A 25,744-nucleotide genomic window follows, 5' to 3' on the forward strand; every position below is an offset into this window, starting at 1 on the left:
GTGGCTTTAATTATTCAGGCAGTGGCTGGAGAGATTTTTTAAGCTGTAGATTCTCTGCGAGGCTTTCAGGGAGTTCTTGCAGCGCATGACGTGTGCTCTGCTCTCCTCATTTAAACCTTCCTGTCTGGGGCTGGTTCCAGCCCAACAAAGCCCCTTTGTGGCTGCCTGAGCCAGGGGGGATGCCAGGGGGATGCCAGGGCAGGGGCTCGCTGCCCTGCTCCCTCCTGCCCTCCCCTCACCCCAAAGGGGCTTCGTGTGGGACTGACTGCTGGGACAAACCTTGGAGGGCTCTGCCCTGGCTTTGGGCTGGGATTGCTCCAGCCTGTGCTCCCTGCACTCAGCCAGGGCTAAATTGTGCCAGCCCCTCTCTTTTCCTCCCTGTGCAGCTTTTTTCTCCTTTTTTTTTCCATCGGCTGCGCTGAGCTGTGAGTGCTGGAGCTGCTGCACTCAGGGCTTTGGATGATCCAGCCGTGCTAAATGAGAGAGAATTGAGCCTTACCCATGGAAAAAACCAAAGTTTATTGAAAAGTGAAGCATTACTGCAGAAGTGCAGCCTGTGAGCACAGAGTAATGATCACTGACTCCATAAATCATTGTCAGCCCCAGCTCATTTTATCATATTTGTTCTTGTTCTGCTCCATCCAAGTTTCCAGAAACGTTTGGCAGCCCTCCAGGCTGGGCAGAGCCAAAGATCAAACTGTGCTCTTATTTATAGACAGCAGAGCTCCACCTGCACGGCCTCAGAGCCTCTTGGTCCCTGCAGCTCCAGCCCAAAGCAGCTGTGCTGCATTTCGGGGCATTTCGGAGCCTTGCAGGAGAAGTTTCCTTATTGCAGCCCTGGGAAAGTGAGGAGGAATTCTGCAGTCAAGTGTTGCTCAGAAAATACTGAGCTCTCAAACCCTAAGTGTGTCCAAAACAGTAGAACTGTGCTGACAGCATTAACTCTGAGTGTCCCCTTCATCTCAGGACACGTGCTGGGGATAATCCAGGGAGTTCTGAGGGAAATGGAGACCCAGGCCCAATCCCTGTCCTTATTTGGGCTAGACTTGTATTAAATCTCTTCTGGCAGCCCAGCAAATGTGGCTTAGTTAAATTTAAATATTTAGATTTAAGTTTGCAGTTGGGTAAATAAGCAGATCCCACACCTGATACAGAGCTTTGATCAGTTAACCTGAAAAATAATAATGATAATAATGATAATAATAGCAGCACATTAAAACTTTTTTTGTGGACTTGGCTGCCCAAAGACAGAGCCTTTGTTTTCCATTAGAGCAGCTCTGCTGCCTGTGTCCAAACTGGGAGGCAGGAGCTGCTTGGCAGTGTCAGACCTGACTGAAACAAAGGATGGGAGCTGTGTTATTTTTCCTGCTGCTGATGTGGTTGCAGATGTTTAGATGGAATTAAACAGAGGATAAAATTGGCCACTGATTGAGTTAGTGAGGGCTGTGTAAATACAAAGGCTGGGCTTTGTTGTTTCCCTGGTGTCTCTGAACCTGTGGCTATTTTTAAAGCCTTTTTTGTCCCAGTGTGTGAATGCAGAGGCACAGGGGGAGAGCCAGCCTTGCACACAGCCTGAGAGTGGCCAGGGCACCTCCAGCAGCTGTTTCCTGTTTGTGGGGGCTCCTTCCCCCCCTGGCAGCATCCATTTCCAGCAGAGCTTGGATGGGCAGGCTCTGCTTTCTCTGGCAGTGCAGAGAATTCACTCCTGTGGGCAAGTTGCAGCAATTGCCACATTTACTGCCTGGCTGAGGCACACACATCCTCCAGCAGCATCTCCTGGTGCCCAGGGGCTGCAGCTTCCCCAGACAGCAGGATGGAGCAGGGGGATTGTTGGGGAGCAAAGCTGTCTTGGTTTGTGCCTCCTCCAGGTTTAAATCTCCTCTCAGTCCCAGCCCAGGGTGTCAGAGCAGTGAGTTCTGCTCTGCACCTCTAAGTCTTTGCCAGGTTTTGGGGGCAGGCAGGCAGAAGTCCCCCCTAGGATGGAATGGTGCTGCTCTGCTCTGCTCTTCCCCACCAGGAAATCCCTGCTGGCTGCTCTGGGAGTGGGGTTTGGAGCCTTGGGATGAGCCTGGCAGTGCCTCTGTTTCCTCTGCTTCCTGCCCTGATGATGGGGCTGAGATCCCAAACCTGGAGCCAGGATCAGGAGCTCCTCCAGCTGAGGTTAAATGAACATCCCCATTCCCTGCTGTGCTTCCAGTGGGAACATCTCCCAAGGCAAACTGTCCTTAGAAAATTACCACAAAAAATCCTGTGAGAAAATCTCTGCAAAATGGCTTTTGTACCTCAGTGATGTCAGTGCAGTGTGAGCCTGCTCTTGCTCCAGGTGCAAAAATGAGCTCCCATTTGGGATCAATAACCTCCCAAAGAGGGTCATTTACACAGGGTACAGTGAGCATCTCGAGCTTTAGTCACCTGATGGAAAGGTTTTCTGCTCTGGAGTGCTCCATGTGCTGGCAGTGAGGAGGAGAGGAGCTGCTTCTGGCTGCTGCTCCCCCCACAGCCCCAGCCCAGCTCACACTTTTATCTCTTCATTCACAATGTGCTTTTTTCTCTCTCTTTGTCAAAAGTTCTGACGAAATCAATAGGGCTTTCAGGAGGGAGAAATCCGAATCAGAACTGCAGGAACCTCCAGTTTATTAGGTTTTTAATTAAACATGATGAACACATTTTAAATACCACAAAGGCCTGGGGCTGAGCTGCATCTAATCGAAACAGATTAAGTCACCCGTCCACACTTGGGTAGTTATTAATTCTGTTTATTTATGCATGCTTGCTGCAGGCAGGGTTTGCTGCTGCTCTGCTGCAGTTTATTGCACAGGGATGCTCTCCTGCATGGAGCTGTGCTCCTCGTTAGCATTCAGATGTTGATTATGAAGAGCTGGTGAGGTTTAATTGAAGCACCTTTGGAGCTCGGGGCTGTGCCTTCCCAAGCTGAAGGAGATGTGGGTGCAGCAGCACTTGGACATTCTTTACTGGGCAGTTCCTCCCTTTGCTCTGCACTTTGCTCCATCCATGTTAAATTCTCTGGAGGAAGTTGCCAAGTGTTCCTTAGGAAGGTTCTGTCCCCCTGTGCAGAACTGGCAGTGCCACCCCGTGACATCCCTGATAACTGCCTTTTATCTTGAAATACTCTGCCTTTTGAATATTTTACCTGGCTCTTGATGTCGAGTGGTTGAGGTAAACAACCTCCATTGAAAGCAGCTCCTCCATTGATGTGCAGGGGTGGTTAATCCTGGCTGGTGTTAAATCTTAATTGGCCGTGTACATCGATTTACAAGTTCATAAATTTTAAAATATCCACACCTGGCTTCAGCTTAAACTCGTTTATCATAAAACACAAGTGGAGATGCTTCTGCCAGAAAGGACAAGATACAGCAAACCCCTCTCCTAATATGTTTGCAAGTGTTTGTAATCCAGTGTGGCAGGTCAAGGAATTACTTATGCAAAACCCACAGACTTATTTGCTTGGCTCCTTTGCCTGGAATCATCCTCAAATGTCTCATCCACCCTTTTTGGAGTGTGTGCTGATGAAAAAACATTGTTCTCATGTTCTCCTTTGAAACCAGGGCTCTTCAGATGTGCTGGGAGACAGAGCTGCTTACTGGGGCACAAGTACCATGGATTTTATTTACTGTTTATGTGGCAGCTACAGAGAATGGAATTCAGAGCCAGATTGAAACAGAGCCTCTGGAAGGGTCGAGTGGAAAGAAATCATAAAGGAGGGTTGGAAAAGCTGAGCAGCATTGCAGGGCTGACTCCTGGAGAGGGCTTGGAAGGTTAGGACACCAGTTACTGCCCAGTGCCATTGTTCTACCCAAAAAAATGAACAGTGAGAGTCCCACTAAATGAACATTTGCTGCAATTTAGTGATCCAGCCACGTCTGCAAGGGTGATGATCAGTAACAACTGGAACTTAGCTGAGCACTGAGATAAAAACCACCAGACTCAGACTGATTGGCCTTGTAGGAGCTGGGTTTAAAGAATAAATAAGATTTTAGTTTGAGCACGGGTGGGAAGGTCTTGTCTGTGTCTTATTCTAAGAGCTCAGAGTGGAAAAGAACCGTCAGCCCTCACAGTCAAAAGTGACCAGTGAAGGATGAAATTATTCTGCTTGGGGGAAGAAGTTGTTATTTAAAGGTTGCATAAAATTATAGTTACTGAGTAGCTGGCAGGTTTACAAAGTGCTGAGGTGCACTACAGCTGGAACATACAAGGTGTATTACAGCTCAAAAAGGGGAATTTGGTTTAAACACAGGTTCCTAGATGAAAGATAACAATCTTTTGTTTGTGATTAACTTGCATCAGTCTTTGATCCAAGCCCTTGTTGAGAGGGATCAATACTGCACATACAGCACCGAGTTTATTGTCAAGTCCTTTTGGAAATAAGGCAGTGAATTAAAAATCAATTATACGTGCAGAAAAGTTTGTGTAGGGCAATCAATTCTGTCCTTTTAGTTTGCCAAAAGATTCCATTGTTTAACCAGCTGTGAAAAGGAATGAATTTTAAAGGCCTCCAGCAAATGAGGGAGCCCAGAGGGGCGGGGGGAGAGATTAAAAAAAAAATAATTCCAGCATTTCATGTTCAGCAGAGGCTCTTCAGGGATAAATCTATAAATCCTGTCAGTGACCTTGGCTTCAGAGTGGGTGATTTCAGTGCTTTCCCTGCTGTTGATCTTTGCCCAGCTGCCAGAGGAGCTGCTGTTTCCTCAACAACATCATTTTGGGGTTTGCTGAACTGCGTGTGCTCTGTCTGCCTTCATGTGGAATATTTTTATCTGCTGAGCACTTAGCATGCTGCTGATCCCAAAAATCACCAGCACAGCCCCTTGGCCTGGCCAGGAGCCACGGCTCAGGAGCTGTTTCTGTGTGGGATGGAGAGAAAGTCCAAATTCAGCTCCAGCACAGCCCAAAGCACCCCTGGGTGCCCTGAGGAGCTGCTGGTGTTGCTCCAGAGCAGGGGCTGCTCCAGGCCCTGAGCTCCCTGCTGCCAGGGGATGTGCTGCCTGCAGGATTAATAAACACCACCGAGGCTGATTGTCAGAATTTTCCAGCTCCTTTTCAAGGGCATCTTAAAAATGGAGCTGCCTGGCACTTGCTGGGGCTCTCCATCATCCTGTGGGTGCATTTCCAGGTGGGAGCAGTGCTGGGGGATGTGGGGCTGCCTTTGTGCTCCCCCAGGGCAGAGGGTGCCTGGGGAAACACAGGGCACAAGGAGCAGGGCCAGTGTGGTGTCTGTGGGTCTGTCCAGAGCTGGAGCTGAGCAGAGCCCAGCAGAACCCTGCCCTGGCACAGAACCCTCTCCTGGGCACAGAACCCTGCCCTGGCTGCTCCTGCACCAGCCTGACCTTTTATCCAGATTCCATCTGCTCGGGGATCAGGAATCTGGGTTAAATATAACCTGCTGCTGCATCCTGTGCTGCTCCAGGAGGAAACTGAGTCATGGCATTCAGAGGGCAGCGGGGAGTGCAGGGATCATCACAAGTGGGCATTTTGTGGGCTCAGTGCTTTTGGTAGAGCAGGGAACCCAGGGAGGGGCTGTAACTCACCTCTGGTGCTTGTGGTGAAAGTGCACTTGAAATAGAGTAATAAACAATGAAGTGCTTTGATGTTTTTCTGGTTTTAGTGTATGATAGAAATCTGCAGCTTCTTTCCAAGAGATTTTGGCTTAGTCCAAGTAGATATAGGTAAAAGCATCTCCTTTCCATATGCCTATGCTGGAATTACACTTTATTAAACTCACGGAGCACAGAAGGGATTGCTTGGCGTGGCAAATGCCTGGTTTGTTTGGGAGGAGCTGTTTGCTGTCTAAATGGCAATTTGCTGTTCCTGACAAGATTGCTTTGCAAACACAGGAACCCCAACCCCTTAAACAAAGCAAGTGCAGACAGATGACAGCGTTGTCTGCGACTTGACAAGGTGATATTTGATTTTTGAATTTTTTTTCCCTGGTAGTTTGGTCTCTGTCTGAGTCTTGACTTTGATTCTTTGTTTGAGCACAGAGGCTGACAGCCCCAAACCCCCAAACTTCCTGATTACCACTGGATTCTCTGTGTTCTGCCCAACAGCTTAGCTGGGAATTATTTAGCCTGGCCCAGTGGCCATTGCAGCACCAAATGACAAAATGCTCTTCAAATGGGTGTAGTGACATAATTCCTATTGAAGAAATGTTGATTACTGTCACAATGTGGATGCTCTGTGTGCTTCAGTGTTCAGGGCTTATCTTTCTTGCACAACATAAGCAGTATGAATGCCAAAATACACCTCATTTGCAAGTGCTGTTTGCATGATAAATTTTATTTTTCTAATCTCCCCTATCAACAGAACCAATTTTTTTTTAATCTTTCCGATGACATAAAAATGCATTTTAATGAAGCAAATTATCAAGCTTTGTCTCCTCTGTGCACGAGCAGGGCGGCCACATTCAATTAGGCTGAGAAATGATCATTTGTTCCATTACAGGCTGTAACAGAGCCAGTGCAGAACCACGATCCATCACCAGTTGCTCAGCTTTATGTTACTTAAATCACTTGCCATCCTGTCAGGGGCTCGGAATCCTCCACGGGAGCCATTATTTAATTTAAGTTTGTAAAGGTGTCACTTGTTTGATAATAGGCTGCTTCTGTAGTAGATGAATGGGGACTAAATATTCATCATTTTCTGCATCCATCCCAGATCCCTAATGAGTTCCAAGGGTAGCAGTGCCAGTAGAGCTGATGATGACAGTGCCATGAAAGGAGTTTGACAGCAGTGAGGACTTGGTCCAGGGGAAACTCCACACCTTGCAGTGGGAGAAGGCAGAGGGTGGAGGGCAGGGAAGGGTTCCCCAGGGAAAGGGCACGAGGCACAGGAGGGATTGCTGGGGAGTTCTGGGCAGGGCTGAGAGCGGGGTCAGTGCTCCTGTGGGGATTCCAGCTCGGGATGTTCCAGGGTTCTGTGAATTCTGCTGGAGCTGCACAGCCTTCCTTTGTGAGCTTGGCCTTGTGCTGCTCCCACAGCCAACAAGAGGGGCTCCGTGTGGGCTGTGAGGAAACTCAGATTTGGTGTGGAAATTCCCCCTGGAAGGAAGCTGGGTCCATGCCTGGCCATGGAGGAGCTTCACAGGGCAGCTCCTGGAGCTCCTGTGTGCTCACGGGGAGCTGCCCTGCGCTTTCCCCGTGCTCCCTGCTGTCTCACGTGTGTTCCTCTGTGCCCAGGAGGCTGCAGTTCGAATCTGCTGCTCCTGCCCAGCCTTGTTTTTGTACTTTGTGCCTCGTGCTCGTGGCTGTTCTGTGGTCAGGGCTTTGTGGTCGTGCTTCAGCTTTCACAGCCCGCGTTCCTGCCCTGCTCCCCCCGAGCTCGTTCCACCCTGGGTCTCCCCAGCCTTTTGTTCTCCCCTGTGCCCCAGCCCTCTGAGTGCCTCCCTCAGATTTATATGGCTTTTAGGCTGCGTGGGGAGATTGATCAGCCAGGCCTCATGCATTTAGAGGAGCTGATAAATGGCACGGCAGCACATTCCCCTCCGCTGCTCTGGAATAACTTCAGTGCTCAAATCAAACATCCCATTTGCCACAAATTGGGGAAGGCAAAGAGGGCACCTCTGCTTTATTAGGGTGCATATTTCATTTATCTCTTACGGGCAGGTATTGTCCAGTTCTACGTGTCTGGGGAGGCAATTCCACAGTCTGAGCACCACCTCCCCCTGCCCCCTCCACAATATCCACCTTCAAGGTTTCCTTTGCAGCCTTCACCTTTGCTGCAGCTGCGTTTCTGGTCCTTCATTTTCAAATCTTCAATCATTTCCTTTTTTATTTGTGGTCCTTTTTCATTCTCCCCCTCACTGAGGATGTGTCCCTCAGCCTGGAATTTGATTTTGTCTTCCCCAGTATTTCCTCCACCCAGCTTTGCATGCTCAGGTGTCTCTTCACTCCACTGCAGCCAGTGGCAGACTTGCTCTGAGAGGAATTTAGGGAGTTTCCAGAGGTTGTCTGGTATCATTTTGGCAAGGGTCAAAGCCTGGAATTTGTATCCGAGTTCCTGAATTCCACCCTGGGCATCGCTGCAGTCACAGCCTCTGTTAATGATTTACCTGGGAAGGCACCTACAGAAATCCCTGCCTCTGAGAGGGATCATTCCCATTTTGTCTCATTATTCTTGGATTTGTTCATTGCTCCAAAGTCTGGGGGCTCTTGAAGTGCTTTTATTTATTTCCTTCTGCCATTTGCATAAAAATCCCTGTTTGACTGCAGCAACTATCTCCAGAATAATTGACAATAATGGCTGAAATCCCAAGGGAACAACATTTCTGTGGTAGGGAACTTGACTGGAAATGCTGTGTTGGAGCCTTGAAGGATGACACAAGATATTTCAGGTAGTCCTTGAAAAGGAACATGTCCAGCTCTTTCTCTTTCTTTTCCCTTGCTCTTTGGTTTTGAGGTACAAGAAGGCTTTTTGTGTACTAGCATTTTAACAGCAGCTTAAAATAACAACCAGAAATGAATCTCGTTGTGTACAGAAAAGGCAATCTGAAGTATAATCAAAAGCTTTCTGTTGTCTCTTGTCAGCAGCCCATTGTTTTGCTTTCCTGGGTCACAAATGTGCCAGACCTTTGTTCTGTTTAACTCTTAAAAGGCACCTTTAAAAAATCATTTATGTAAAAAACACACTCAAATCATTTTAGCTTTGTTAGCAACACGGAGGAACTGTCGATTGCATGACACAGAGAATGTTGGATAAACAGAAAGCTCATTTTTGTCAGGCCCAGGACTTGTTGCTCCCTTTGGAAGGTCCTCCTGCCCTCACCCCTCTGTGCTTGGTTTGGAAAGGGAATGGCTCCTTTTCTTCTGGCAGAGAAGAGGAAATTGCAGACTGTGCAGCCTTCTAGAGAGGGTTCATCTCTGCCTGCCTCCTCCTCCCCTGCTGAAATGTGGGACCATTGGTGACATTGCCAGGGCTGGTAGTGCCTGGAACCATCCAGGAACTGTCCTTCCCAGAGAGGAGGCTGTTTGTCCCACAGCCCTTCCAGAGCTGCAGGAAAGGAAAGTCAGGTTTCCTTTTCTGCTGCTGCTGCTGCTGCTTTAATGCCCTGGGCAGGGTTTGATCCAAGCATCAGCTGCTGCTGCAGCTCTGCCTGGGCTGGCTCGGGTTTCTCATTTCTCCTTTAGGGGATCACATTGCTGCTGCCACTCTGTGGGATCTCTGTGGGATCTCTGTGGGATTGCTGGGTGATCTGTGGGATCTCTGCCTCCCACAGCTCAGCAGCAGCCGGGAATGGAGCTGGTGTTCCTCACAGAAGCATTTGGAGCTGGATTTTACAGCGTGCCCCTTGGCTGTTTGTCAGCAGCTCCCATCTGTCTGTCTGTTCATGCATCCCTCCATCCATCCCTGCATCCATCCCTCCATCCATCCATCCCTGCATCCATCCCTCCATCCCTGCATCCCTCCATCCCTGCATCCATCCCTTCATCCATCCATCCCTCCATCCCTGCATCCATCCCTCCATCCCTGCATCCATCCATCCCTCCATCCCTGCATCCATCCCTCCATCCCTGTGTCCATCCCTGCATCCCTCCTGCTCATGTTGCCTGGCAACCTGGCCTGGTGCTCCCAGTGCCTCCCAGCACTCGGGGATGATTTATTGGGTGTGATTTATGGTGGGGCTGGGGCTTTTAACGGGAGCAGCCTGGAGCTGAGGGCTTGGGAGCATTTGATCCCAGAGCCAATAATCAGGGTGCAATTAGGGCAAACAGAAAGGCTCCTCGTTTAGAAAGAATTGATTTTTGAAATGTATTTATTTTTGTTTTGGTTTTTTTGCTCTTTTGTTTTTTCTTTCCCATCGGGACTCCCCCAGACACAGGTACAAATGAATGGGAATCAAAGCTTTCCTGGTGCTTTTGGGTGAACCTGTAATCTTTCTCTTTATAAAAATAGCTCTGGTAAAAATCCTGATGGGAAAATACAGCTGGGGTCAGCACAAAAGGTTAGCAACACCCTGACAGCTCCAGGCCCGGGGTGGAGGAAGAGCTGAATTCTCCTGCAGCTCTGGAAATGTCTGAGAGCTGTTGTGTCACCTTCAATATCACGTTGCCTTTCATGCAGACTCTTGCATTGATCCCTGGCATTAAACAGAGGAGGGGAAGGGGAGGTTTGTAAACTGGCATTTGGGGAGTGGTTCATGCTGGTCACAAGGAGAACTCTCATCCCCTTGAAAATTACCTTTAATGGGGAAACTGGGAGGAAACTGGGGCAGCCTTTGGGCTGAGCACCTCAGCTCAGCTCCTTCTGCTGTTGGAGCCCTTTCCCAGCCTAGCTGTGAACAGGGCTGGGCAGTCCGTGCAAAGCATGTTGACAAGAGCATTTGTGTGTGTCTGAGGAGGCAAAGAGGAGAAAAAGGATGATGAATCCACTCTGACCTCCTGAATGGCAATATAAATACTTTATTGAAAATCCTAAATAAATGTGTTTGTAACCAGTAATCCTGCTCTGCATGCAATCTCATTTAGCCAACTGGGTATGCAAATGTGCTATTAATGTGTTTGCATCCAGTATAAATACACAAATCTAATCTGTTTATATGTGTCATTTACACACAGCTGTGCTCACGCTCACTTAATACCAATATTTCCAGCCAGCGAGAGGTACCATGGGAGCTCCATTGTTCCCAACAAAAGCAGCTCCATGGAAGGGGGGTCATTATCATCCAGGATCTTTTGGCATTCCCTCGAGGGAGCTGTTAATGACTCGTCTGTGGCTGCTGTGGGTACTCAGCTCAGGCTGGGAGGTGCCTCTCCCGCAGAGCTTTGGGTTCAGTCCCCCACACTTGGGGCCAGCCTCTCGTTTTTCAGTATAATTTTTCAGGAAGACAAAGCGATGCAGTTGGGAGGGAGAGAGCAAATTGTGGGGCACCTTGAAGGCTTTCAGCTGATCTATTCCTTGTCAGTTTGTTTAGAGAGGACACTTGATCTCACGGGCAGATGGCCTGGGGAGTGTAGGGTTTGTGTCACGTGTGGGTGACCAGGGCTGCACTCTGCACAGGGCTTTGAATTTCCAGTGGGAACATCCCTGCCTTGTCATACAGGCTGGTATCTAATGAATACCACCAAAATATTTTGGTTTTCCGTGTCTTTGCCTGAGAGAGCTGGGTGAAAACGTGATTTTATTTTCAAATATCTCTAAATGTGCTGCACGCTGAAGTTTGGCAGCTTGTGAAGATCAAGAAGTAAAGATGCTTTCATGTATTTAGTGTTTATCTGCTGTTAATGAAAACTCTATAAATTTCCCTACCATATTTATTAAAAAACTTTAAATTAAATATGGAAGGTGGTGACAACTTCCAGTGGCATCTGCCTGGAAAACCTGGCCTTTCCAGACATGCACTAAACCTATTGCTTTCATAATAGCAAAATCTCCCATTTTGTTTGCTTAGAATTAAGGAAAATGTTGAGAGAAGAACTTGTTGTTGTTGGACATAGGCTAAAGAGGTGATTTGATTTTGTTTTTTTATTAGAAAGATTGAGAAATAAAATCCTCATTTCCTGGATTGAGAAAGATCAGAAGAGGCCCTGTGTGCAAATGTTTTGCATTACACAATGCTCTTCACTCATTAACCAGGTGGAAATCATAGGGAGGGAATGGAACAGCACATGGAATTTCTTAGAGAAAATAACGAGCTCTAAACCTGATTGCAGCACCACGTCAGTGGTGAATTTGCAGGTTCATCAGAGTTGTGCTGCCTTTCTGAAGGTTTCAGGTGGAAACCTTCAGCTGGAAGTTTTGGTTGTTGTTTTTGCAGCGGATGTCACTGGGGCACCCTTTCAGCAGCAGCTTTATTTGGGGATTTTGAGGTGCAGGAGCACACGGGGTGCAGCAGGCGGTTCCTCCTGCCAGCCTGTAATCTGGGGATGATGGAAACCCTGACGCACGAGCTCAGCCCTGGCACTGCCAGCCCCGTGACAAACGTGTCAGGCACGGCAGAACGGCTTTGTGTATCTTGTCAGGAGGTTTGTTCCTCGGGATGAAATACGGGACCTGCGAGCAGCACGCAGGCAGACGTGAACATGCTCGTTCCTGGTTGTGCCCGGGTTATTTATGGCTGCCTGGCTGCACGCGGGATGCTGCAGCATCGAGTGCATTTCATCAAATTATCAAATGGCATGAGAGGCCTCGTGCTGGGGCTGGTCAACAGCCATGGGAACCACCCCATAAAACTGAGCCCTGGCTGTCAGCACTGGCTGCCCCACAAGCCGTGGGATTTCCTAAAGCTGCTTCACAGCCCTCATTAGCCACGGCACTTCGTTAATTGTGGCACAGTTTGTCTTCAGCGAGCGGCACGAACAATAACGCTGACAGAATCCTGTCATAAGCAATCTTTTAAAGTTAAGCAGAAGTGGTAAAAATTGAAATGTTTGTCCTAAAAATCCAAATGATGTACTTGTAAAAATGAAACCATTGTGCTCCAGAGCCACTTGCACTTCTTACCCAAACTTATCCATAGGTCTGAGCCTCAGCCCTGTGTTCGAGGCTATTTTAGCTTGGCAGCTGTCGCTCTCAGATGCCTCCTGTGAGCAGTGCAGCATCTCCTGCAGCACTGGTGCATGCCGTTTGTGCAGGGGAGAGCAAATTCAATCAGTGTCGGGCAGTCTGCTTTGTGAGACACCGGGGAGCAACAGGTCACCTCTGATTTGGTGTGCAGCTATTTCGTTCTGTTATGTTTAAAGCCATTTTGAGGTCTCTGTTGGGCTTGACTTGGAGAAAAGGAGTAGCTGTTCTTGCTGCAGGGAGAATGGGCCATGATGCCTGAATTAATGGAAGTCTAGAATAGGAAGGAAGATCTGCTTTTTTAAAAAAATTATTATTTAAGCTCTAGAATTTCTGAGTTTCTGAAATTATTTCTTGTGTTCTTTGTTGTTATTTGCATGTTAAGAAGCATCTCTCCCTTGCCTTTCCAAGAGGCACAAAGCTGCTTTAGAGCTGGGTATCTGTCAGTGCCTCAGTGGCCCAGGGAGAGTTCTGTACATCAATAAAGGTGACAGCAGAACTGGCCAGAAGGATTGACTTCATTCCCACTTGGAAATTTGGAGCAGCATTCCAAGGTCCCTCTAATTCTGTTATTCAGATTGGCTCTGTGCTAGGCTTGCATTTCCAGAAGGGACTTCTGACATCCCATGGGGTCAAAGGAAAACAAGTTTTGTCATAGGTTTTATTAATAGAGTTGAATCACAACGCAAGCCAAATATAACATTGTTTGGTAAAAGAGAATCTTAAATAATAAATTAAATGGGTGCCCAAGAATTCAAGTGCACCACAGTAAGTCTTGGGCAAAATAAGGAACAGGAATTGGGTGTTCTCATTTTTTTGCAGTTCCCTTTGAGTGCCTGCCTTTCCATGTTCCCCATTTAGCTGGTGAATTCCTGCAGACGGGAATTGCACTGCTCTTTGGGATGCTGGCACTGGCGTTGGGCTGTGTTTGTCACTGCTGCTGCCACCTTCTCCTGCCCAGAGCACCAGCCAGAGGTTTGCGGTGCCAGGGGAGTGATGCACCCACCCCAGCACAATGAGAATTCCTTGGGAAAATTCTCCTGCTAAAAAGGAGTGTCTGAGTGCCTTAGGGAGCAGCTGTACTCTGGGCACTCAGCATCCCGCTCTGTAGGTACTTGGGTGATTTCTGCCCGTGTCTGGGGGCTGGTGCCTTGCTGTCAGTAAAACTTCCCACCTTTGGGAGCTCAGACACCCCTGAAACGAACGCTTCAGTCCCGGGTGCTGCGTGGGCTGCTTTGGAAGGAGCAGGATGAGTAAATGACACACTGCGAGGGACTGTAATCTCCAAGCCTTTACAAGGGTGGTTAATTCCCGTCTCCGTGCCCCCGGGCACGTTCCTGGCGAGCTCTGCAGTCTTGCTGGTTCTGAGGGTCAGGGTTAGGCGAGGATAGATCCCTGTGGGAGCAAACCTGCGGGATCCAAAGCGGCTCTTTCCTGTGCTGGGAGCTGAGAGCACCCTTTGAGCAGGGAATTCACCTTTTGGGGAGTCCGATCCCTGCCCACCTCCTTCCAGCAGGTGTTTGCGATCCAAAATACATTAAGCCAACTTGAGGCTCGTTTCTCTCCAGGGGATTTTAAAATCTCATCTCCCTCCCTTCCCTGGAATAGTAGGGCCCACGTACTCAGCATCCATTATCTTTTTTGCAGATAGAATTTGTTATTTACTCGTTGTTTATAGCTGTGCACAGTGTTTATAGGAAAGGAAAAGGCCTTTTTTTTTTTTTTTTTTTTTTTTAGCTGTGCACAGTGTTTATATGAAAGGAAAAGACCCCCCTTTTTTTTTTTCTCTCCTTGTTTCTTTTTAGGGAATTAAGAATTATCATTTCCCTTCTTTCCCTGGAATAGTAGGGCCCACATACTCAACATCCCCTGTCGGCTTTGCAGGCAGAAATTTGCTATTTGCTTGTTGTTTATAGCTGTGTACGGTGTTGATAGGAAAGGAAAAAGCCTTTTTATTTTGACGTTCAGGGGAAAGGAAGAAGCCCTTCTCTAGAATGTCCCTTGCAGAGAGAGGCACTTTGTTCAGCCCCACATCTGCTGCTGCCGGCTCCTGTGGGGCTGTGCTGGGGGCCGTGAGGGGGCCGCGGGCAGGGCTGGGGCCGCCGGCCGCGGCTGTACCGGGGGAAGGGCCGGGGAGAGGACGAGGACGAGCGGCAGGGAGAGGACGAGCCGGAGCGAGGAGGGAGCGCTGCCGGCGGCCGCTCGGCGCTGGGAGCTGCCGGGGGCCGGGGCCGGGCGGCGGCCGCTGCCGGGGCTGCCGGGGGCGGTGTCGGGGCCGGCGATCCAGGCCGCCTTTTGCGGCGCGCCCCGCGGAGCCGCCCGCCCAGCCCCGCCGCCATCACACGCTGGGCGCCGCCGCCTCCGCCCGGCCCTGCGCGGCTGCTCCGGGGCTCGGCTCCGCTCGGCCCCGCTCCGGCTCCAGCCCCAGCCCCGGCCCGAGCCAGCCCCGCCAGGAACGCGGGGGCTGCGAGCCTTTAACCCCTGCGGCACCTGCCCCAGCCCCGAGCCCCGGCTGCGCTGTGCCCGGCCGCGGACCGGCCCCGAGCGGCTCCGGCAGCGGCACCGGCCCGGCGGAGCTCCGAGCGCTGGAAGTTGGAGGCGGAAGGGAATGCGGCTGGGATTTTTCGGATCTTTCCCGAGCCTTTCCCCCGTTCGCAGCCCTGTAGGTGCGTTCGCTTCCCCGGGCTCCCGGCGCCGCTCGGCTCCGCTGCCGATTCACAGCCGCCGTTTGGGGGATTTTTTTTAATTTTTTTTTTTTTTTAAATATTTTTTTTCTTTGCTGCTGCTGACACGCTGTTTTTGCTATCTTTTATCACAGAAACGGTTTATTAAGGGGTTGAGGCAGTACGGCAAGAACTTCTTCAGAATCCGAAAGGAGTTGCTTCCCAATAAGGAGACCGTAAGTACATTTGGACTTTATGTAATTCGCTTTTTCTCTCGCTGCTTCGCTGTTTGATCTTGTGAAACTCTTTCCTTTTCACCCCGAATTCTCCTCAGATAAACGGAAGAGAAAATCCTCAGCCAGCCAAGGCAGCTGCTGATTTTTAGTGCAGTTTTTAGGTCTCGGGCTATGAAAGATGTTACATAAAATAATCGTCATGGCTGGACGGAGCCACTGAGCCTGGGTGAAGTGTATTTATGGAGAGCGAATCTAATTTTAAATTCTGACATTACGGCGGGATAATACATTTTGTGTCACCCGGTGGGGCTCGAGTGGCATCGGGTAATTAAAGAAAACCTAAACCAAAGCAGCATCTGATGGGATCGAGATCTGCCTGTGACCCGCACCGTGCCCGGCTCTGCTTAACTCTTCCCCTGCCTGGATCCGACATCTCTGATGTTCTTCTCAGGGTTATGTAACCCTGGCATTCCACCCCAAGCCTGGCAGGGACCCGTGGGGCACTCCTGCACAGGAGATGGGGTCTGGGGTGCCTTGGGGAGCCGCTCCTTTGCCCTAAAAGAGCCTCGGGTTCTGTCCTGCAGGTGTCCTCTGGCTGCGGGGAGCCTTTGGGAGACTGCTTTCGGTTTTGTTCTGGGTTTGGAAGGCAGGTAGCTCCGTGAAAATGGAGTTGGGTTGTTTTCTAGCAGTGTATGAGTGTGGAAAACACTGATTTAAAGCATCACGAGTGTTCAGTCTGGATGTGCACAGAGCATTGCTGTAATGATATTTAAAAAGCTCTCAGTTTCTGTGGGATGATTCCATTCCCCTCCCGGAGGTTCTTGTGAGACAGTGCTGTGATAGCACAAATCTCTGGGTGGTAAATAGTAACACTGTGTGAGTTAAAAAGGAAGGGGAGGATGAGACAATTACAAGTTCACTCATCCTGCTGAGAAAGGAAACTCAGATTACTGCTCAAGTGTTGGTGGACTCGAGGATCCTGTTGGATTTTGAGGCTGGAGGCCTGGAAAGGTGACAGCTGGGAAGGAATGCTGGAATAGTATGGATCTTATCAGCATCTGACAAACCTACACATCTCATGCCTTTCCTCTTTCCTCCAGAATATCTCTCAGAATGGGTTTAGAACAAATCAGTGTTTGCTTTTAGAAATGAATTCTGCTGATGGTAAAGTTGCTGAGGGGCAAAAGTCCTCTTCTAAGTTGGAATTACAGCAGCTCTGAAGTATATTGTGTCTTTATAAATTGAAATGTATATTTTAAATTTTTTTTTGTGATGGAAAAAAACATTCTGCAGGGGGAGGGAAAAAAACAAAACTGAAAAATGGGGAGTTTGGGGCAGGTGCCTGCCCCTGTTTGTGCTGCTTCACTTCTTACATTGGAGCTTTCATATCAGCCTTGGGGTTTCTGTAAAAGTTTTGCAAGTGCTGTTAAACCTCACAGAAGCTCTCATTTTTCAAGTGTTATATTTTTGTTTCATTAGGTCTAATTTTTTACTACAGAGAAGACTAAATATTAAGTCTGAGCTGTGGGAAGTATCATGTTGATGGCTTTGGGCTCAGGGGTTTTTTTAGCCCCTGTGGTAACTGATCTACAAATAACCTTTGACCTACAACGGGTTGTTTATAATCTCTGCTTCCTATTTTTGCCCACAGGCCTCACTTCTGCTTTCTTTAATTCCCAATCTTTTGCAGCCAAAATTTACAGCTGTTTTGCTATAGGAAGACATTGCAGCATAAAGGCTGCAGTAAATATTTGACTGTACAGTTTTGCTTCTTTTCCTGAAAGTGGGATAATGAGTAATGTAAATGACAAGGCTGTGGGATTAATTTGTCTGCATTTTTTCATCACCAGAATAATTTCAGATACTTTGCCTGCCATTTCTCTGCTGCAGTGTGAAGTAACCCTGTAGCAATTCCAGAAACACCAGAAAAAGGCTTTATTCTTGTGTTCAGCCTCCATATCAACACCAATGAAACCCTAAAAAGTTGTTAGATGGATACTAAAGCAACTTCCAGGTACTTAAAGATGTGTCAGGGGCACTCTTGGAGTGACTTGCCCTAATGGCTCTTGGACACTGATTTATTAAGAGTTTTCCTTCCTGTCACTGAAGGTTGTGGGGAAGGAACCCAGGGGGTTTTACCTCAGCAATCCCCACTAAAAGTTAAACCTCCTTATTGCCATGATTTCTGGAAAACGTGTCCTTTCCTAGACCATTCACTGGGGGAAAATCCTCCCTAATGTTACCCTGGACCATGGAAACGGTGGGAGAAAAGGAATACAGCAGAACCAGGGAATTCTTGCAGAGACCAGGCCTGTTTCATGTTAAATCGAGCTGAGGCTGCTGTGCAGGACTCAGGACGTGGAGGTGAACATGACATTGTGTTTCTTCTCTGCTTTGGGAAGGTGTAACGTGGTGAGAGATGAGAATCAGGCCACCCTGTACTGAGCTTTCACAAGTGTGTTAAGGAATGTCCTATTTGAGTTGTGCCTTGGCTTTTTCTCCCTTCCATAGTTAGTGTGCAATGTCTTTTGAGAAAACCTTGTATTTATCAATGCTTTAGCTAATTTAACATAGTTTTTCAACGATTTTTAAATGAGTTCTTCTCAATGAGTAATCCTCAAGAAAAAAAGCTTTATGAAAGAGAATGTTTATTCCATATCAAAGGTGGGTGTGTTTGGGTCTTCACTGCGCTGGTTTATTTCGCATTTCCAGTTTATTTCCATGTTTATGTCCAGGAGGGGTTCCCAGTGGACGTGGGAGTAAATGACTGCAGTGGATCAAGGAAGGTGCTGCTTTAATGTAGGATCAGTGTTCACCTGGAGGAAAAGTGCCTCCGTGTACCTGAGCCATGAGATTTTTACATGAAGCTCCTGAAACTTCCTTGGGTTTCCACTGACCTCTCCGAAATTCACCTTCCCCTCTATTTCCATGCAGCTTTTTTCCTTTTATCTTCCCCTGGGTGGTTTCCCCTTGGCTGCAGCTGATGAGCTGCCCTGCTCTCCTCTGGTTCCTGCTTAGCAGCACTTCTGATTGCTCTTCATGGGAAGAAGTAAATTTTGGAGGCTTTTCAGTGACGTGAACGGTTTTCAATAATTACTTTCATTTAAATTCCCATGTTGTGAGAATGAAAGGTGCACAGCTGGCAACAGTTTGCTTAACTATCTGGTTTGGCTTTAAATGTGGTTTTATTCCCCTCCCATCCACCCATTTTGGGATAATTTGCTAAAACTTGGTGATAATACAGGATTTTCCGAGTATTTAACATTCTGCTCTGAATTCTTCAGATGATTACACTGAGCTACTTGAATTTTGAGAGTTTCAGAAGCACCAGCACTGTGATAGGCCTGAGATAAAGGTACTTAAATGCCTCCAAGGTTGGGGATTGCCTTCCTGTGTTCCTGGGAACAGCTTGACTCATAAACAGCAACGGGGAATGGGCTCGTGCAGGGCAGTGGCTCCATCAGAGCAGGAGCAGGAGGGTGCCAAGTCCTGGTGTCACCTTGCTGGGAGCCAGGGCTGGCTCCTGCTGCTCAGCCTGTCCTCGTGCTGCTCTCTCAGGAGCACAGGCTGCCCTTGCAGTTTGTCTGAGCTCTTCAAGGTCCCAGCAGGAGCAGAGCTGTGTCCCTGTGCCTGGGGTTCCTGCAGCCTGCTCTGGGGCAGGGCTGCTGTCAGCACTCCCCCAGAAGTGTGTGACTGTCCCTTGGGTGCAGGAGGGATGTCCTTTTATCCTGCCACGCTGCCCTGGCCTTTGCTGCGGCTGAATTGAGATTTTGGAGCCGCCTTGTCTGTCCTGGGGGTGGGCCTGGGCCCTTCTGAGAGCTGGGGTGACAGCTCTGGGGACGTTCTGGGGCTCTCCAGGGGCTGCTGTGTCCCCAAGGACAGCTCTGGCACAGGGCTGTGGGCATGGTCCCCGTGCCCCTCTCTGCTCCTCGCTGGCCCTGCAGGAAGCCCAGGAGGAGGACAGTGGATCTCTGTGCAGGCACACAGGCTAATTTTGGCTTGAATTTCCCTGCTGAGCACATAGGTATCTGTGCTGTGTGTGAGTCTTGGTTTGGCTGCTGAGCAGGAGATGACAGAGTGCAGTCAAAAGATCTTGCCTCTGGGTGGATGCTCCTTTATTTAGCTCTACAGCACACTGTAAACAGGAGTTATGAATATTGGCTGTTTCCTGACACTGAAATACCTGCAGTGTGCTGTATTTATGCACAAAAGAACTAAATATGCATCATTTCTTTAGGAAAAATGGTCTCTCTTCTGATAGTAAAATCTTCCTCTTCAAATTAAATGCTGCTGGGACTTACCTCGGAGACTAAATAAGCTGTGCTCTGTTAATGTTAGGAGGCAAAACGAGTGCAGTGTGAGCTTTCAGCATAAACTTCTGTTTAATTTTAGATTGGGGTTTAGATAAACAACTTTATTCTTGCCTCATTAATGCTTAATCTCGTGTTACATAATACACAATATTGGCTTCCTGAGTAGCACTTAAATATAGTGCAAATGTGTAGTAGCTGAAAGGTCAGTGCAGTTACCATATGTGCAGGCTGGCAAGGTGTCTGTCCTCTCCCCATGTCACTCCTGATGGCAGCCAAGCCCCAGGAATGTTTGTGCAAGGCTCTCCAGAGCATCTGAAAGGTAGAGCTTCTCCCTCGACACAATTGTTCAAATAGCAGAGTGCCTTTGATCAAAGGAGGGGGATAATTAGATGAATATCTCTTGGTCTGTTGGTATAAAGTGATTACTTAGCCCTACATTGGCTTTTTAATATTTGCATTTAGTGGTGAGCCTTGTTTGTGGCAGGAGCTGCGTTGTGGCTGTGGCGTGGGCTTTATCCCTGCTCTGCTCTCCCCGAGGAAATCTGCTTTATTTGAGGCCATATTCCCCTAATGATGGAATATTAATACACTGCAGTCAAGGCACATTATTTCCTGCCTTGTCTTTGCTGCGGGAGCGTTCAGAGAGGGACAAGCTGTGCAAGCCTTTTCTGTTTGAAAGCTGAACCTTTTTCTTTAATAACTTGTTCTAGCCTGGGTGCAGTCAGAGCTGAAATTTTCCATTAGAGTTTGAAGCGACTGCCAACATAAACAGCCACTGCTTCTTTTCATTTCATCCTGCTCTCTGCTGCTGCTGCTGCTTCCAGAGCGTGGCCACTGCAGGCACTGGCTTTGCTCTTGTTCACACAGGGGCTCGTGGGCTTCACCTTCCCCAAATGATTTGAAATTATTTCATATGATAGGCTGAGACTTTTCTCTGTAGTCACAGCAAATATCCTCCTGGGCTTCAGTCCAGGTAGCAAAAGGGGCAGAGGCAGCAGTTGCTTTTCCTGTGTCAGTGAAACCACCGAGTCATTTGCATAACAAACTCTTCTGGAGGGAACGTGCTGCCTTTTTGGTTTTTTTTATTTTCCTGTTTTTGTCAGCGTGGCTGTCTCAGCTGAGGGAGGAAGAGCCCTGAATTCGTGTTTGGCTCCGGGTGAGGCAGGGTGCTGAGGCAGCTCCAGCCAGGCCCTCGGTGCTGCTCACCAGGAGCAGGCTGAGGAAAGCCAAGGAAGGTAATGACATGCTGAGCTCAGATGGAGATGTTCCTGAATTTCAGTGGCTCTGAGCTGAAAGCTGTTTGCAGAGGGATGTTCAGTGTGTGTGTTCGCTGTGGTCTGGTTTGTTTTCTAAAGTTTAACTGTTAAACCTATTGCAAATGTCATAACTTTATTGGGTAATAAACCAGGAGGTTTGGAAAGGCCTTTAAAGAGACATAAAAGTTTAACTCACACACACCATGGTGTCTTTCTTCATCTCTGAAGGGATTGCAGGTGTTCAGGTGAGCACAGTGAGTGTGCCCTGTGAATTCCCATCTCCTGGAGGTGCCCATACAGGTGTGTTCCCCTAGTTCAGTTCCTTGTGTCCTGTGAATTCCCATCTCCTGGAGCTCTTGCCTGGCTCTCAGCAGCCCTTTCACCTGCCCTGTGCCACCTGTGTGCTCATTGATTAATGATTGATTAAGGACTGGCTTCAGCTTCCAAAGACCAAAATACCCTTTCCCAAACCTTCCTTTCTCAATTCCAGCTGAAGCAGACAAAACCAAAGAAAGAAAATACCTAAAATGTGCTTTGTTTTTATTGCTTTTGTTTGAAATCTCTTAAGCGTTCTCTTAAGACAATAAGAGGATTAATTTTCAATTGTATCGTTTTACTTTTGTATGCCGAAGGTAATTTACAGCGTCATCAGCTCAAAAAATGAGCTCCTTATTTGACTTTCTTCCTAAGAAACCCTCATAGATGGAGAGCATAAAAGCAGAAGGTGTGTTCACTGTGCCAGCTGGACTCTAGAATTGACTTTAGCATGGGCAATAAATCAGCTCTGCACTCCAGTGGCTTTTTTTTATTATTTTACATTACAAGATTGGATCTCATTGTTTATTTTTCTCTGAAGGTTTAGAGGTAGGTAGGAGTAAAATATTGTTGCAAGTAAAAGAGGGCCATTAGGCAATTGCATTGAGCTCTGTCAGGGAGCCAGAAAGGACAATTTCTGCTTTGTAGGGAAAAGTCTGTAGTCAAAGATACAAGCCAAGATTATTTGGGTAATTGATACAATATTGTCTGAGCCTTCCTCAGCAACTGAGAGAACACAATGCTGCTCCTCAGAGTTCTGTTCCACTGCATTTTCCTTACTTTCTGTTTATAATTCACCATCCTAAGGAATTTCAGTTTGTTTATTTTCCTATTGTGAATTCTCTTTCGCATCTGTGCTGAAGGGTATGTGTGACTCTGGTTAAAATGCTTTTGTTCATCAACAGCTGTATATTTATTCTGTATTTTCTTTCCTTGTGAGAAAAACCAGCAGCTTTTCTTCTTCCCTGGCAGTTGTCAGATTGTATCAAATACTCAGACATCAACGCTGAGGTCCTGTGAATTGCAGGTACATAAAATAGGTGTCTAGTAAAGGATTTGTGCAGTTTATTTTCATGGTTGAGTGTCCCAGCTTTGCAAGACTTTTCCATGGCTGCCATGCATCAAACCCTTCGTGGTGTTGTTCCCCATCCAGTCACTGTCTGAAGATGTGCTTTAAAGCTTGGAAATGGCTTTCAGGAAGGCAAAAATAAACCAGGCATGTCAGCAGCACTGCTGTGTGTGGGACATCCTGTCTCAGAACAGCGCTAATGTTTTAAAATCCGGGCAACTCCTGGAAGAAATGCATCTGTATAATCCTGCCTGGGGACTATGGCTTAGGAGAGGAGCACTGCAGGTAATCCTCTGTGTGCTGCTCACCGTGTGTATTTACAGGGTGTGAGACCAGATTACACTTCCAGGAGCTGCTGCAGCAGTTTGCTTTGAATTTTGGAGTTCAAGGAGTAGATAAATACCGGCAGCTCAGACGTGTTGTGAGCCGTCTTCCAGGGGAGTCCGAGCAGAGTTTGCTTCCTGAAACACACAGGGAATTGTGTCTGGCCTGTGTGGGGTTCAGAGCAAAGGAAAAACCCTGTGCTGGCAGAGAATAAGGTGTACTTTGAGTGAGCCTCACTGCACAGAGCACAGAGTGAACTCTATCCTTCCACAGGAGAGCAGTGGGCTCAGGCATCACCCCCTACCCCCAAGTGCCCTGTGAGAACAGCACCCACTGCCTTCCCCTGGCTCCACACCAGCCCCCAGCACACCAGTCACTCCTAAATATCCTGTGATGTGCTGCTGGAACTGGGAGAAAAGACAATAACAACTCCAGGAGACAGATGCACTCATTTTGTCAGTTTTGTTTCCAGCCAGCTGTAAAAAAGAAGCAGTGCTTGATTACTGGGGTTTTTTGCTGCTTGGTTTTTGTTTTTTTTTTTTCATGCCAAGGAAGACTCCCAGGAATTACAGAGATGGTGGAATGAAGTGAGAATGGGGAGCTGGAATAGAGGCTGTGCCATAGGGGAGGTGAAGCAGTTTGTGCACAGAACTGGCTCTGTAAGCAGAAGAAACATTTAACATCACACGTTGAAATCTGCTGCATTTGCTTTTGCTTTGTTTTTCCTTTCCATTCTGGATCTGAAGGGAGAACACTTAAGAGTGTGATGGAATTCAGATTGTCAGGACATAAAGATGCTGGTGATTACTTCTAGGTGAAGGTGATGTGGTTTTGGGTGAACTTCTCCTGTTTTCTCCCTGCACAGGGAAGGGAGGATTCCTGTTCTGCAGGGTGCCAGGAGGGCTGTAAGTGTCAGCCAGAGCCCTGCACACCTGCACCATGGTGGATTTATGGATATATGGGATGTGGAGGGGTTCCTTTCCCTGCCAGAAGGTGCATTAATGTCTCCTGTATGTGGAAAAGCTGTGAAATGCTCAGGCTTTGGGTTTCCTACTCCTGCTCTTGAGGAATAAGGATCCTGCAGGGCTGGGATCCCCCACTTGTGGTGTTTGTGCCTTTTCCCTGGAGTCAGGAGGGGCTGCATCCTGCAGGCAGAAATCCAGCCTTCCTTCCCTTCCTGCTGCAGGCTGGCTAAGAGGGTGCAGGTGATGCCACAGCAACCCCTGAGTGATCAGAGCAGATTCCACAGAAAACCTCCTGCTTCTTGCATCTCTTTTTTCAAATCCCAGAATGGTGACAGGCGTGTTTCCTTCCGATTCAGATCTCCCAAGGTTAAGTTTGTCCATTGCCCTTTTCTCTGCAAACTTTGTGAGCTGGGGGGGTGTCAGTGGACGAGCTGCTCTCAGAGTAATTGCTGTGTTTGAGAACTTGGAGCCTCAAGAAACAGAGTGTTACAGGAATGATGACAAAATCCCAGCTGCTGAAGTCCTGGTGGTTGGGAAATCCTCCTGGCTCTGGTCACCTGGGCTGAGCAGCATTGGCAGGGAAGACTGCTTGTTTTACACTACCAAACTCCTGTAGAGCAAGGAGAGCTCTGGCATGGACAAGGTGCTGGTCAGTGCTTTTATTGCCGTGGTGAAATGGTTTGTTCTTGGCTGGAAGAGTTGGGCTGATCCTCCCCCTCCCCCAGACCCTTTGTGGGCTCCCTTTTCCCCTGCAGTGCCCCTGACACAAACGGAGTGATTTTGTGGGATGTCTCCAGACCCTTCAAAGAGAGGAGAGCACATTCCAGGTTATAAACCAGCTCTCTGCTCCTGCAATCTGAGAAGTCCTCCCTGGTGTTCAACCCAGAGCCTGCTTTGTGCCTCTTGTGTAAAGCACCAGGACATCCCACAGGAACTCTTGATTTATTTTGCTAACTGCCCTTCTCTGTGGTTCACAAACCTCTAATGGGCTGTGAAGCTCCAAGATTTCTGAGTTGAACAGTAGAAGTTTTAAGAACCTCCTCTACTACATGAAAGACTTAACACTTTCCACATGCTGGGTTTTTGGATCATGAAAAGCTGATCTCCTACAAATAGAGTTTGTAAAGCTGAGGCATCCTGGGCCAGGGCTGCTTAATGCTCTTGTGAAATTGGGGGGAAGGAAAAAAATGTAATGAAAACTCTGGGCTTTGGGCCAGCAAGGAAGATCTGATACAGTGAACGTGTTTCTGTTGCCCTTTGTTACTGTTGAGTTTGATTAGCTTTGTTTCTGGTGAGTTTAATTACAGTTCTTTTGTATTTTTATGGCTAAGGAGGGGATCTTTGCCAAAGCCCAAGTCTTTCATTACCTCAGTTGCAATGAGAGGGAACTGGATAAATAAATCATGCCACCTCCCCAACAAACAAGCCAAAGTAAAACCAAAAGAAACCCCACTAAGCTATAAACCCAGCCCTTTTCTCTCTCCTTGCCCTGTTCCTGCAGTCTGCTACTTCCCATCTGTTATTTTCCCTTTCTGAAGTTGCTTTTAGGGTTGAGGGTGAATTTACTTTGTGCAGAAATTGTTGCTTTGCCTGGGCAGGGCTGTTCACCTGTGGTGGTTGTGCTTCCCTGGAGCTTGTCTGGCTCCTCTGCAGTTCTGTCACACAGACAACACTTCCTCCATGCATTCCTTCATTGCTCTGCAGGAATACAGCTGGGAAATGCCTCAGAAACTGGGAGAACAGAACAGACAGAAACAGGAGGGGTCAGTTTGGGCCCTGGTTTTGCTCTGCAGACCCTTGCCTGTCAAGATGTGGTGAAAAATATGTGCCACAAACCTTGCACAGAGTGGGCACTAAAGGAGCATCTGGAAAACCTCATTTCTCCTGATCCCCACTGCTGGAGGAGCTCCAGGCTGTGAGCAGCTCTGGGTTGTGTAACTGGACCTTCACCTTGCTGTGGAGAAGTGACAGGGACAAAGGCCCCCTTCCCTCAGTGCTGTGCTAAGGTTGTATTGATTTAACAATTCCACCTCATGTTCTTACTCTGTGCCATTTGATGGGAGAGATTTTTTTTCTTCTTGTTGCCTGGC

The 25,744-nt window shown here is 48.1% G+C and overlaps 1 protein-coding gene across 1 annotated transcript in view; it reads left to right on the top strand.

Annotated features, from left to right (window-relative positions):
• RERE (arginine-glutamic acid dipeptide repeats) overlaps positions 1-25,744 on the top strand; it is a 104,563-nt gene that overhangs the window by 48,435 nt on the left and 30,384 nt on the right. The window contains exon 10 of the mRNA XM_041460261.1: positions 15,332-15,412. Within this exon, the coding sequence (XP_041316195.1) occupies positions 15,332-15,412 (81 nt within the window). The remainder of the gene's footprint in view (positions 1-15,331; positions 15,413-25,744) is intronic.

The sequence above is a fragment of the Pyrgilauda ruficollis genome, unplaced genomic scaffold, assembly GCF_017590135.1.
Source record: "Pyrgilauda ruficollis isolate IOZ18807 unplaced genomic scaffold, ASM1759013v1 scaffold141, whole genome shotgun sequence".
Taxonomy (NCBI): Eukaryota; Metazoa; Chordata; class Aves; order Passeriformes; family Passeridae; genus Pyrgilauda; species Pyrgilauda ruficollis.